We start from the raw sequence: 15,762 nt of genomic DNA on the forward strand, positions 1-15,762 counted from the left end.
CTTAGGAATACAGCTTGGAGGGGCGGACCCAAGGGCAGTAGAGCCCCCCTGGGTAGGGTAGGTATCTTATATTAAAGTAGGCACGTATACATAGTTGTAAGCGTGGAGAATTTTTTTCCTATTTTCTTTGAGTACTTATTCCTCTAAACAGTTTGAACCCATTTTCAAAGTAGGTATTCTTAATATTATAACATTGTATTATATATATATATTTTTAGTATTTTACATTAGATATATATGTGGGCATGTGGCTATGACGTGATCTGTTCAGAATGCAATATAAACTATTATTATTATAGAACTTTTTAGTAGAAAACGGTAATAACTCACGTGTTTGTTTACCTACGTTAGACTAAATATTTGATCAGTTGCGCCGATGCGAATCGATAAAATAACGAAAAAATGGACGTACACGTATCTATGAGAGGTATACGCGCGATCTATGACAACGTGGGCTTAAGACGCATAAATGTATAATATACTTATTTCCGATATTTTGTACGTTATTATCGCGTAAGTACAAGCAATCTCGGTGGGCCGTCGGCGTCGTCGGGTACGATAATATTATGCGATTTACATTAATCGTCTTCAGCGGTATGCTGCTCCAGAGCGTTGTCGTCGATCGATATTCGGCCACGGCAGCGTTCGACCCGGTGCAATTAACTAAAATGGCAAACATTCTGATGTCCGAACGAGCACTGAACGATTCGCCCACTTGTACGCTCATGGTAACGTACTATATAATATTATATAGTGTTTAATATACCTACGTAGCTACCTGCTATTTATTTATTTTCGATATATTTTATTGTACGATCGTCGTCGCCCGAGTGCAGATCAAAGTGTTGCGGCAGTGACACATATCGTAAAATTCGCGTCATTTTAACTATTTACGACGGCGTTTGATCCTACTCGCGGACTTAAGATAACCGGATGAAAGATATCTAACCTAGTGCAATACTGTACATAGGTATGTAATATCATAATATAACGTTACTATAAATGTGTATTATTCGTCGTGTTATGATCGGTGCGAGTTGTAGTTTTTTTTTAATTTTCACTTGCTCGGTTGATCCATGTTCATAAGTCACAATCGTATAATATTTTGGTTGTATAGTGTCGCGTACCCAGCATCCGCCAGCCAGCGCAGCATACCTGCCTAATATTAAAATATTTAATAACATAATTATATATAATAGAGATAAGAGCTGATGTACATAATATTATATTATATATAATATTATGTATTTACTATTTATATTTTACACGTTCGTAGTTATACTTATTTAATACGATTTTTCTCCGATAATAATAACCATGACTATAACAACTACCTATCCTAATTTATAGACCCTATAACGAATCGCGTAATATAATCGTGTATCTCCGATAAGCGTAGTCCCGCCTACACAAAGTTGGTAGTTATATATACCATCATATTATCTACGAACTTTACCGCCTACGTTTGTTTTGCCGCCGGATTTCAATTTCAAATTTTCATTACTGCTATTTTCTCCTTCTTGACTTTTTACGGGCTGTTAAGGTTCAACCGCAACCACTAGTTGAATCCATCTCAGCCCAGGGTATAGGGGCGAGGGTCAAGGGGAATGTCACCCCCACGCTTTGTATATCTTTTTAAGAATGTCTTAGTTTATATTGTTAATTTGTCTATACCTAAACTGTTTCTGACTACATTAATTCCTACCTATCAATACAATTGTATATTAATGCGCGGCTAATCCATTAAGTATACATTGTATACCTATTATACATATAGTCATATAGATTATAGAATATAGATACTTCATACTTATCAGTTATTACTAAATTCGTATATCAATTTAGATGGTTACATTTTAATACATTTGTATTATATTTTGTTGTCTTAATATGTGATTAAAATTGTCTATCCATTATACATATTATCCAAGCGGACGTCGTATACGACAACCCGTAAGTATATTGTCTCCATCAAAGTGTCAAACATACAACATAGACAATTTACGTACAAAATAATCCATTTTACTCTATTGTTTTTAATATTATACATTAATTTGACCTATTATTTAAATTTAAAGATTAAAATATTATTAAAAGCTTATGTATATAGGCTTATTTTTATACTTTAATTTTAAAACAAGTTATGAACATTTTAAAATTGGATTTTTTTTTAATTTTAAAATAGGAAAATATAGGTACTCATATCTTGCTGTAAAATTATAATACACGGTGTTTCAAAAGTCTAACATAAGGTATATGTATATAATTAAAATAATAAAAAGATTATGGGAGTCCAAAGTAATATTTTTACCTTAAAATTTGATAATATATTGGTAAACGTAATATTGAAAATAACAAAGTAAACTGAAGAAATTAATTATACTGAATCTAAAATTTTCTGACAGATAAAAATATATGGGTGTGTAAAATGTTCTATCTTAACACAAATTTATAAAAATAATCAAATATTTTATAAATCGCAATTTAAAACTATATACCTAGAATAGAACAATACTGAGTTTTCTCCCTACCCTTTACAAATGGGCTAGTGACTCCCATATTTATCCCATTCATTCAATAGTTGTTTTCAATTTTCTACTCTCAAAAGTGCTTTGCCAATTCAATGTAGAGATCTCTATTGTTCCCTAGGCCATCCTTTTGGCCGTTTTGTGTTTGGTTCCCATCTTTTGGCCAAATCAATGAGCCATTCTGCATGCCTGGCCCAGCTCAGCCTACTATCTACTCATGATAGTCCTGAGTCATGACGTCTAAGATTTCCTACTATATTAATTGGTTCTCTGTAATCTTCTTCTATATCTCTGTTTTTCCTTATCATGTTGTCCTATATAGTTCCTGAAATTGGATTTATCGACTTTTCGATCATAAAAAAATCATAATATAATCATAATACACGGCAATAATTATACACATATTATTATACAATATTGATATACATAGAGTTACAGAAAATAAATACCAACACAAATTCCGTTAAATGCCAATTTAACTACAAAAGTACAAAAAGGTTATAATATCTGCGCGAGTAAGATTTGTTTCAGTCGTCGGACTAAATTAGTGCATTGTTGATTTCCTCTGCAAGTGTTCATCTTTGTTTCTAAATAGACATTAATGTTGCATTTGTCAACTAAAGGCTTTTCTATTTTACCGATAGGAATAATAAATGGTTTAAAAAAAAATGAAAGAATATTAGCAACAAAAAATGAAATTAAAAATACCCTACCATTAGATGATTTAGATCAACCAACGTCCAACATAATATATTATATAATACGTCACTATATCAGAGATAGTAATTATGAGTATCTGCTCTCTATTATGTAACTTCTCATTGTAACGTATTTATATGTTACATCAGAGATATATAGTCTACAATTACTGCTTAATAACTAACTTATATAATCTCATAAACTGCACGCCATATAAATGTAAAAAATACACATTTTTTAAAAATTCTTGAATTTAAAATATTGTCCAGCTATTTTTTAAAATATTAAGACAATAAATTTCTTTAAAAACCTGAAGTTTTTAGAAAGTTAAAAAATTGTATTTACTTACGCTTATAATAATTTTAAAGTATAAAGAAGTTAAAATTAAAACAAAAAAGACTTAAAATATTATTTTAAATTGAAACAATTTGAGTAAGTTAGGCTAAAGCAACTAAAGCCAAACGTTTAATTCTGAACGCAGCATTTTCTTCAGTAAAAGCAAAAAACGATCAAGCGTTATAGCCTATAGGCTATAAGTACCTAGGGGCTAGGATAACTGCTCTTCTGCACAGTAGGAGTCTATAGTGTACCTCATTATTAAGTTCCTAGGTGGTTAAGTTACTGTAATTTTGAATGAGTTAATTTTGCATTCAATGATACATAAATAAATAAATCATTGTATATGAAAAACGATTCTGAGCGAAGATGATCGTTAGCCTATATTGCTAAGCATATTATAGTACCTACATTGGCTACATTTTATTATTTACTTATACTGTTTTTATAGTAATTAAAGTAATTTAGTTTATTATTAGTAATACCATTGAGTATACAATAGGTATATATAATTTAATGATTATGAATTATGATAATGTTTATTAAATATGTATTATATACGGTATACCTAAATAGGCAATATCTAGTTTAAAATGAATCTAAATATTTTTAAAATATCATTGAGGAGGTACATCGTAAAAGTTTGAAGTTCCCACTAATAATATATTTTAACTACAATAAACTAACTAAAACCGTTATTCTTCGTTAAAATATATCTAATTTTGTCAATAATTAAACTTAAATTGACTGCAAAAAAAAAATTATATAGGTATATATTTTAGTTTTGTATAGGTTTCAATTAGAAGTACTCATAAAGAACCTTGCATTCAATTTTCAAGTCTTAGCAATAAAAATTGAACATTTTATACATTTTTAACTACAAAACAATAGTAATACAAACAAAATATATACAAACATTTATATAACATTATTATAATATTTATAGCTATTTAAATATTTTACATAAAATCATTCAAACCTCCATCTAAGCACTAAAGAACTATTTTATAATTTTTTATTGTTTACCTATTAATTAATAATATATTGATATGTAGTGATTTGTGATGATTGAAGAGGATTTTAATTTTTACCTCAATCATAAGAGTATTTTATAATGGTTGTTATTTTGGTCGTTCGGTGGCGGCAGACCGCAGCAAAATCCAAGGCGAATGTATTTATATATTATAATAGGTATTCAAGTATACATAATACGTATATAATTTATAAAAAAAAATAACATGACAGACAGACGAAGTAAAAATATAGTCATATTAATAATAACAATAATAATAATAATAATAATAATATATGCGACGGCAGCGTTTAGACACGTGCACTTTTTGGCGCGTAATATTAAATGGCGATTTATAGTGTCCTTGGAGTTCGTAGGTGTGTGATCGCGCCCTGATTATGATCCATTCAATTTTTTAGCATATCACTCCTCGGACCCCGCGATCTTTGTCTGCTTATTACGTCGATGTGATAGAATAGTTGCAAATATACAACAAGTAACATCCGTGACCGCCGAACCGAACAGTACGTACTCCGCAGTAGATTGTGAATTGATTATCATCGATGCCATTAGTCATTGCGTTTGAACAAAAATTTAAGAACACATTTTTCTACTTATCCATCGTGAATTGCGTCACCGTCTGATATCCACTTTTGCCCATCGGTCTTAAACTCGTACAGATCAAAACATTTATTGAACCATATATAATATATTGACCTTTCAATTGACTTGCAAATTTCCTGGTAAGTGTCCAAGTTACCAATTGGCTGCCTGTTTTGGTAAATTTTTTCGAATCGACTACCGCCATTCGCGTTTACGGTTGAATGTTTTCTCTGAAAATTTATAACTGCTCCGCGTACTGAATATTATTGTTATTACCAAATCAAATTTTTCCAGAGTGGATTTGTACGTGCAGCAATGGGAGAAGCAGGCGAAGAAGTCCAATTATATGTTTACGATTTGACCGGTGGTATGGCCAAATCCCTGGGCCAGTCACTGTTACGTAAGATGTTAAATAATACATAATAAACACTACCTATCTCTACTATACAAAATATAAATGATTTGCAGAAAAAAATATTGAAGGTATTTGGCACACCGCAATAATAGTATTCGGTAAAGAGTATTTTTTTGGCTCCAATGGGATATCAGTATGTGATCCAGTGAGTATTATGTTTTATATGAATTTTATTTCAATGTAATTTATAGGTTCAGGTTAAGTAAAATACCTATATAAGTTATAAATTAATTTAATTAAATTTTGTTTTATTTTGATTTATTTTACTATATTTAGTATATTAAAATATGTGTATACATGGGCTCATTAGAACTTCAAAAAAAAAAAAAAAATTGTTGATAAATGTTGTCTTTGACTTGAATTGAAAACAGTTTTAAAATAATTTTTCTAAATAGGTATAGGTATAATTGGTATGATATTGTAATAACCATAGGTATTATTATACTATTCAACTTAAACTTTGTTTGATAAAAATAAAAATAATTCTTGCTAAGTAGGTACCTATTTTACTTTTAAAATATATTAATATCAACTACCCACATATCATCAATACTTACTTAATATTCAGAAATCAAATTTGTAATTTGTATTTAGGATTATTTATATAATATATGTTCTATATTATAAGCAATTTTAAGCATTGATAATATCCAAAATCTATTATAAAATAGATATACAACATTGAAGAATCCACTAAAGAACATTTAAGTTCTATAAAATAATAAAAATACCCTTAACTATAATATTTAACTTACATACATTTACTATAATAATTTCTATTATCAGAAATTGTCTTGATAAAGCGTATTGTGACAATTTATATAATATTATATGTAAATCAAGCAACCTGAACATTTTTCAGATTATCTTTATTTTTCAATGATATGTTTTGATTTTAATTACTTATATCATCAATCTATTTGTTTGTTACTTAAAAATGGCAAAATATTTATTATGTTTAATTACACTTGACAATATAGAAATAAAATATTGTTTTTATTTATTACAATATTTTGTATTGTAATATAGATATTAGATAATATTATGTACTTATGTTCATTTTATAGTTTTAGTAAATGAATCAATGATTCTATTTTATTATGAAAGAGATAATTTACATTTCGAGATTAAATAATACAATACCAGCAGAGCCTTGTTAAGCTATTTGGAGCCCACGCTTCATGTATATTATTTATCATTAATTATAATAAAAACTAATTAATATGTGAGTACATGTCCCAACATTTTACAAAGATTAAAGATAAAAGTTCCCAATGCCTGCCCCCCCACCATTAAGACTGATAAATATTATATACGTATATAGAAAAAGGTAAATTTATAGTATATTATTTCTACTTATCAAATGCATTATTATTTTGCAACTCAATTAATATAAAATGTTCAACAGACCTTAATGTATTTCAAAAGTGTAATTGAAGTTGTAATTGGCAATAACCCAATGATGGAAATATCTAATGTTATTGTCGCTGTTACATAAAACATTTCTAAATAAAAAAAAAACTGGTATATGCGTGTAATATTTTTTTTATTGCATTTTCATTAAAATAGCCAGAAAATAATGTTATTGGTATGATCGCAAAATAGTTGTCTTGTTTCACTTATTGTCTGGATTTTACGAGCTATGAATTAAATCAAAATGTTAGGAGTTGAATAATTTTCTAAACAAATAATCTGTATGTATATTTTATAGTGTGTTCAAGGTAACAGGAAATATTTTGTATGTATGCCACTGAATTCAATTCATGATTTTCTTACTGTAGAAAGTTATAAAGGAACAATTTTGAAAACTTCAAATTTTTAACTGCGGAGCATAAAAACAATTTTTTAAAGTTGCAACCACTATTTAACATTCTGAGTGGAATGATAAGAGTATTAATCTTATAAAAATGTATTTTTTAATATATACAAGGTAATGCACCAAGCATGCTCCTCACCCTCTTTTCTTCTTCAATAATGCAGTTATTCAAAATCTGATTTTTTGAAATTTTAAATGAAGGCACCTAATTTTTTAGTACTAATTAAGGAATGGTTTGTGGCATTAACTTCGGTTTTTTGGCCCCAATTTTGTACTGTACATTTTTTAGCGGACAATGATGTACTTACCAAAATCAAAATTTAAACAAGTTATTTTTGAGTTATATAACTTAGTGTACAAATGATAGATTAATAATAGGTCCATTGCCAGTGAATTTGAAAAATGAGGGATATGGTAATTTGAACATTTTAGTAATTTATATTAATCTATCAATAAACGATATATATGTTTAGCACTATAGTTTATATTATATGATTTAAATATTTTTAAATGTTAAAAACTTGTATATTTTAAATGCAATCCTTAATGTAACACTCACAATATTGTATGTACAAGACTAATAACCTCAGCTGTTTAAACCTCTTTTGTCTTTTCAAGAGAAAAAATAATGGGCCAAATATTAATTTAGTATTATAAATTAAATAAGGTGGGGGCGGAAACATTTTTGGTGAATCAAATTTTTCTTTACCTATTTTGCTTTATAGTTACCATGGCAACCAAATATTAATAAATAAATAGTTAAATACAAATTAACCGATTAACCGATTTTTGAGTTCGCAGTACAAGCAGAGAAAACATCCAGTAACTGCAGGCTTTTTTTATGTCCGTCATCACTTTTTAGAGCAATAAAAATGCGTAGATTCAGTGGCATCTTTTGATTTTTTGAGAGGGGGTGGGCAAAATTTTTGACCGGCCCATAATAAAACTGAAAACTGTTCGCCAACAATTACATTACAATTGCATTTTTATCTCAATAGCCTTTTTACATAATTTTATACTTACTAGTTTAGTCATAAATAACCCATTTTTTTGAGAGACAACAATGTCTAAATAATTAATATATAATATGTAGAGGGTACCTAAATATATTACCTATCAGCTACTAATGAATGCCCAAAACTAGCCCATACCCGGCCCGAAAGCGGCCCACTAATGACAAGAGTTTTTAAATTTAATTTATAACGACTTATGAAAAACCTTGTATTCAATTTTCCAGTAATTTTACCGGGTGAAAAATATTTTATCGACATCAGTTAAATAAAAATTAATAAAACTCGAAAGTTTCTCATGCCTATAAATGACCAAAAAGAGTTAAAATATTTTAAAAATTTCGTCATGTCAGGAAAATAGACTCATAAAAATTTGGTGAAAATAATCATGTATCTACCGTATTTCTGTTTTAGTTACACCTAAAAAACAAAACCGATTTTGTTGAAAACTGGTTTTGTGTAAAAATTCCCTTTTCATATTTTTTTTTTGTTTTATCAACGCTTTTGAAAACTAGGTACTTACTGAGAATTTTTACTAACTTGATGCACTTTTCCACCATAAAAGTTACTAAAGTTGATAATCGAAGCATTATTTCGACTACTTATCGTGTAAACGGTAAACAGACATAAATAACACCATTGTGTACAATTGGATAATACATTTATCGCTCCGCTCAGAATCTATAATAGGTGGGAAAGTGGGTACCACTCGGCCGTTCAGTAGGTATCTAGGGTAGAGGGATCACTGTACTAGAAGTCTTTTTTGAATTCAATGATAAATCATTGCATACGAAAAACGATTCTGAGTAGAGTTACTGTTAGTAATTGGTACAGTAGGTTGAATTTATTTTTGCAAAAAATATAGATTTGGCAAATTTTATCAAAATTTGAACTTCAAATGCTTATAAAAAAAAATGTGCCTACGTATTTTTAATATTTTAAATTGCTTTAACATCAACTTATGAGGATTGACTGTATGAGAGTGAGTAAAAGTTTTAACAAATCACGTAGACTTGTAAAATTGTGGGTAGGCCGATGCGATAAATAAATGTGAAAAAAAAAAAACAACTAATGATTAGAAAATGACTAGAAATAACCGTAAACGGTTACCGTCACTAATACAATCATTAACTACTGAATTATGTTATATATTTACATATTACCTTTTTGATCCTTGTGACGACTTCTTTGTCGAGATTAGTATATATTGATATATGATATATATATTATATGTATATCATTACAACTATTAGTTAGCTGTTTAAAACTATAATGTAATAGTAAAACAATAAAAACAATTATTTTCTACGCATGCGTGAATAAAAAACGATAGCAATTTTTTAAGTCCTTTATAAGTGCAAATAAATTAACCAAATTCAATCTCATGCGTTCGAAATTTTATGTGGTACCTTCATTGGTGAACACGCCGTATTGTATATATTGAAGTATTACTGACTAGTGACTAGCCTAATGTTTTAAATTTCAATTGTATGTCTTATGGCATTATTTAGAGTAAAATAAATATTTTTTACTACGTTTAGGCTACAACTAATTTTAATGATAATAATAAAAACTAATTTTTTTATGTGTCGACATTTATTATACTCCCAAACATTAAATAGTACGTATATACCTTCTTCTTTTTTTTGTTATATTATTAATTTATTTATACAATCTGTAAATTAATTTGTTTACAATAATGAATAATAAGTAAGTACAAGCGCTGTGGTAGTCGATGGGTTGGAGGCTTGAAAGAAGAATCCATCCAGTGATTGAACTTCTTAACAGATTTCAACGTATATACCTACACATAAAATAAAAAAGATAGTTGTCTCAAATAATGTATCATGTATACCTAATGAATTCATATATCATATTATCATTAAATCAGTGGCACGATTAATATTTTTGAGAAGAAATGTTGAATAATAATTCTCTAGTTTTTCTTAATTTGTGTTTTATTTAAAAAATATTTTCTATATTATTTCTGTAGATTACGATAAAATAAAATGGCTCAGTGGCAACACAAATTCGTGAGTTTTCGGTTTCATGGGAAATATTTAATCAACAATCATTATCAATATTAACGTGACTGATTATACAGAAAAATCAAACATTGTTGTGCATTATACACGAGCGTGTATAACATAATGCATATATTATAATTATCTTTGGGTATATCGTGATTTGCTGAATGCTTCGTCTATGAAAGTCTATCCCACATATCACTATTTTGACACCATTCCAATTCGACTAAATCCCACTCTGTTCTGTCTAAAAATAGGTACCCAGTAATTCTAACACAACGCAGTGGCCAATCGTTGCATACTTTCAGTGGATATTATATATACTTCCTCTCGTTTAGTACTTAACACCGTTCTTTCAATTATTCTAGGGCACCACAGCCTTGGGAAATCCACTACGTACCCATAGTTTGGGAAAGACGTGTTTGCCGGAAGACGTGTTTCAAGAGTATTTGCGTGGACTAGAACAGGATACATTCTCGTAAGTACATATTATGTTATAATATATTATATATTATAGCGGATTGATTTCGAACATAACATATTATATTCATACATAATAATATAGTGGTATTAATAGTACCTATAATTATTTAATATTTATTGGTGTGCTAATAATATCTTTTTTTGTACCCTTAGCGCAGACAAATATAATTTATTGCGACACAATTGCAATAATTTTTCCAACGAAATTAGTCAGTTTTTATGCGGGAATTGTATTCCTAGTTACATTTTAGACTTACCAAACGAGATACTTAACACGTGTGTATTTTGATACCTTATCATTTTCTTCCCCCAATATCCTTAAGCACCTCTACAATAAAATATTTTTGTTTTTTTTTTCAGTCCTTTTGGTCAACAATTGGCACCAATTTTAGAATTGTTCTCCAACAGTATTGGTATACATCCAGGCGTAAGGAGATCCGCGTCCGATTTCGAATCTCTTAACAACGATATCGATTCCGCCAGGTAATGTCTTATACAGTTTTTACTAAACTGTTGCAATTTATTTTCTAGCTTTTTTGTTGTTTAACATCTATTTTAATGATTATATTAACCATTTTAAAATTTATATTTAGCAATTAACAAAATGGCGTTGTTTGTGATTTGTTGTTTCAGAAATTAATGATATCATCCTTAGATGATATCAGTGATCACTCTCCTTAACACTTCCATCCGCGATTCATGGCCATAATATTAATTCAAGCTGCTCTATTCAACTAAATAATATTGCTCTCTAATTTGTATTTAGTTTTAAGCTAAATATAAATAAAATACCCTCATTTGTTTGTTATGAAATTACAAAATTAAATTGGAATATTTTATTTTACCTTTGCATACTTATATATTTTAAAGTAGTAAAACATTTTTAAACAATAATATTTGATTTGTTCATGACATAATTTATAATTCAGATATACACACAAATTTATTACCTGTGTAAATGTGTAATACCTACTTTTGTTAAATACAAATAAAATTTAGTTAAAATTAACAATTTGTTGTCATTTGTAGTGTATATAACTCGTGTTATTTCTGTCATATGTTAAATATATTATTTTATAATATATTTCTTGTATAACAATATTAAGCTGCGTGAACGAATAACCTGGAGCTCATAGTATCCTAGTCGGCAGTTCTTAATTTGTATTCTCTATTTATCCATTGACAGAAAACAATCAGCGTTATTAGAAGAAAAACGCAATAAGCTAAACGAGAAACTAGAAAAAAGAGATAAAAGAAAGAAGAAAAAGAAGAACAAGAACAAAAACTTGAGTGATCAGTTTTGTACTGAGTCCGAACCCAGCTCCAGCAGGTAGGTGTATCGTAACTTGTTTTAAATATATTACTATGCTTTTATTATATTTCATTACGATACGAGTATGGGATAATATATCACTCACAGTGCTCATTATTTTTAATTTTACGTTTGAAGGTACGGTGATAATCGTAAAAAAATGTCTGAAAACGGGACAAATGGAGTAAATGCGGAGAACAAAGTTCTCCGGCCCGCAGCCGTAGTTGACGACAATGACGCGGAAGACTTGGCAAGGAAGGAGCTAGAGTTAAAGCGTAAAGAACGCGACCCACCTATAGTGTTCCAGGATACCATAAACGTAGGGTTAAAATACATGATCGTAATTGTATAGTGGCAATTGTGATATTTACACATACTATTGTATGGTATATACTATATACTTAATCAAATAATTAATAGGTACAAAATGAATTGGAACGATTAGTTGGTTTGATCGATGGCCGCATAAATCCGGACGACATGCAGTATGTCGCAGAACTCGATCAGTATATGTTGGAGAACGAAGGCTCTTGGGCTCTAGGCGAAGGTTTCCTGTCGTTTGTCGGTCAGTGTTATCAATAGTGAAATAGTAGTAGCATGACTAAATTTAATAGTCATGACTCATGAGTAGTAGTTTATAGGTCTATTATTAGCCCCTATTGGTTAGTAAACTATATTTAGATTTTTTTTTGTAAGAAATTCAAATTAATAACTGAAAATAAAATTTGGCATATTGATTGGTACTTATAGTAATTATTTAGTTGTGTAATAACAATTATTGTAATAGTATGCATGATTTACAGGTAGGCTATTAAACGACAGTCAGCTGGTTTCGGAGGTGCGCGAGACAATATTGAACATTTTGGCTGCGGCCGCTCTTAAAGACGATATTATTTTAGTGTTGCACCAAGACAGAAGAGAGCACATACTTATGAATTACGCTAACGGATTTGATAAACTTCCTCTGCTTGAACAACTAGCTCTCACTTTATTTGTCAGTATATTGCAAGCCCGCATCACCCAGGTTTCTGAAATTATTCATTGCAGCCATCTAATCATTTTCAGATGTGCAATTTGTTCGAGAACAGCAGCACTTCTGAATGGCTTTTATACATATCTGAATGGCAGCTGGGTTCTGGATCAGTGAGCAACATTCGGGTGACAACTAAGGTGGCGGTGAATTCGTTACTGTCCGAAGACAAGGTTCTGCAAGATCGAGGTACAGCCTTGGTGCACAACTTGGCCTGCAAGGAGGTAAAAACAGTGGTCTGTATTGCTTTCGATGTATATGTAACTATATAAAATAAAAATAAGACTGTTATTTTATTAGAATGTTAACCCTTATTCAATAAGTTGCCAGTGTATATATATATTATGTACCTATATATTATATTATATAGTGTTTCGCCCTGACGTGCACTCAGTCGATTCTGCTGAATGACGTGTGCACGTTCTTCCCTGTCTCGTTTAACTGTTTTCAGAAAATGTTAAAAAACCAAAACATTCGAAGACTGTTACCCGTGGGATCGTTTTTTAAGGTAGACATAATATATATATTCCAATATAAACGTGTACGTGGCATACTGGCATTGTGTAAATGTGCTGAGCGTTCTTCTATACTGTAATACATTATATCGTCATGTAGCCAAATATATCTTATTCTTACCTTTAATAAATTACTCTAGTAAACTAGAGTGTTCCAAGTTTACAACTATATGTTTTACTATTAATGTGAGGTTTAAGTCAAATGATATACACAACTTGAATGAACTTGTATCTTATCAACACCTAAGTAGCCTATACATAAAGTTTATCTATCGCATTTTAAAATGTTTTAAATCTTAATGCATACATTTATGACTATACTGTTAAAGGTATATAATAATATTATAATATAAGCTAATGTTAATATTCAATGCACGCACGATCCTATTTTATTTTTATAAAAGTTTTACTTATGTTTATTCATTATTTACTAACATTTCATTGTGTTTAACCAAATATCAAAATAGTATAATGGAAATTTCAAAATATTCTGCTATTTAATATACATTTTTTCTGAATTATAATATTTTTTTATCATTTCTTTGTGTGAGAAAGATTTTAATGTGTTACATGTTCTTATTATTTTTTTGTTTCGTTTATGAAATTATGCCCAATTATTACAAATAGGATCGTTTTAATACAACAAGTAACCGTTCAAGAATAAAATATTATAATTTATAATTGTTGCTTTGAGTGTTCTTTAGAGACACCTTTCTGGATATACCTCTATAATAATATGGATGATGAATGTACATTTGATCTTTGCTACTTGTTGCTTTAAATTATTAATAGTGGTTTTTTTTTTTTTTTAGATTAGTATAGGGCAGTACTTTTCATATTTTTCAATAAAGTAGTTAAAAATAAATTAAACTCGTAAAAAAATTTATATATTTGTATTTACTTAATGGTGGTACAAAAATGATTGTAGTTTTATTTTATTTTTAGGTGTTCGATGATGTAGTTGTGGAACTTGCTATGGCAGTCTTACAGTATTTCAACAGCAAACCCAATGAAGAGCATAGTTTTAGATGTATGAAGTCTCTGGCCAGATTTTGTCAAATATCTAGGCAGGATGTACCACAGTTGGTACAAATGATCGGGCCTCCACCATCTGCTTTCAAAGGCATATCAAATAGAATTGATGAACAAATCACTGAAATTCAAAATTATCTACGTTGAGAAAAAAATGTAAATAAATTATATGGATACAAGCATTTTTTATGATATTTTTTTAACTCTAATATGATATATTTTTATACGGATTGTCCAAATTATTAACTTGATATTTATTAGTCTTAATTTTGTTTTTTGCATTTCAACATTTAATATATTTTTCAGTTGTTTTGTGTTCTAAATTAAAATATTTATTTAACTACATTTGAGTTTATTTTGAAGTTTAGACATAATTAATGATTCAAATACACACATTTATTTAAGATTATAAAAAAATAAAAAAGGAATGTACCTACATCATAATTCATAATCATAACCTTTACAATTAATTGTGAATACTATAGATTGCTCACTGCAGTACAAAATAGTAAATACGCAGTGAGCTATCTATGGTATTCATAATCAATGGTAATACTTATGAATTATTTATCAAAGTTATAATTAAATACTATAATAATATTTATAGATACTCTTGAGAATATGCTACAATTTTACTATAAACTTAGTGTAGAAAGTAGAAAATTAAATGTGTTACATATATTTACAAATAGTGTTGTGCAAACATAACTAAAAATAAATCTAGTTTAAGATAGAATTTATCTTGTGACCGATAAAATATAGTTCAATTATAAACTATCTAAATTAAAATAAAATATGTTGCACTGTTATATACCTAGAAATCTATTATATAAAAACAAAAGATAAACATTTAAAACATTTTTAATTTATCTATACTTTTATCAATAATTTATATTGAAATATGGAATTATATTAAGACCTGATTAGCTTAATTTTGATTCTGG

At 28.8% G+C, this 15,762-nt stretch overlaps 1 protein-coding gene across 7 annotated transcripts; it reads left to right on the top strand.

Moving 5' to 3' along the window:
* Window positions 1–483: 483 nt before the first annotated feature.
* LOC132942790 (uncharacterized) lies at window positions 484–15,163 on the top strand. Of its 7 annotated transcripts, none has more exons than XM_061011430.1 (13): window positions 484–728; window positions 5,473–5,578; window positions 5,647–5,738; window positions 10,815–10,924; window positions 11,083–11,205; window positions 11,290–11,412; window positions 12,116–12,259; window positions 12,380–12,560; window positions 12,662–12,806; window positions 13,045–13,235; window positions 13,307–13,495; window positions 13,723–13,779; window positions 14,732–15,163. In XM_061011430.1, exons 1-13 carry the CDS (start codon window positions 567–569, stop codon window positions 14,963–14,965), a joined length of 1,857 nt encoding a protein of 618 aa, XP_060867413.1. In that variant the 5' UTR covers window positions 484–566; the 3' UTR covers window positions 14,966–15,163. The 7 variants fall into 7 exon arrangements, with proteins under 7 accessions (XP_060867413.1, XP_060867415.1, XP_060867414.1 ...); XM_061011436.1 differs by lacking the exon at window positions 484–728 and adding an exon at window positions 842–970; XM_061011435.1 differs by lacking the exon at window positions 484–728 and adding an exon at window positions 4,961–5,099.
* Window positions 15,164–15,762: the final 599 nt, after the last annotated feature.

Source organism: Metopolophium dirhodum, chromosome 4 (genome assembly GCF_019925205.1).
Source record: "Metopolophium dirhodum isolate CAU chromosome 4, ASM1992520v1, whole genome shotgun sequence".
NCBI classification, from domain to species: Eukaryota; Metazoa; Arthropoda; class Insecta; order Hemiptera; family Aphididae; genus Metopolophium; species Metopolophium dirhodum.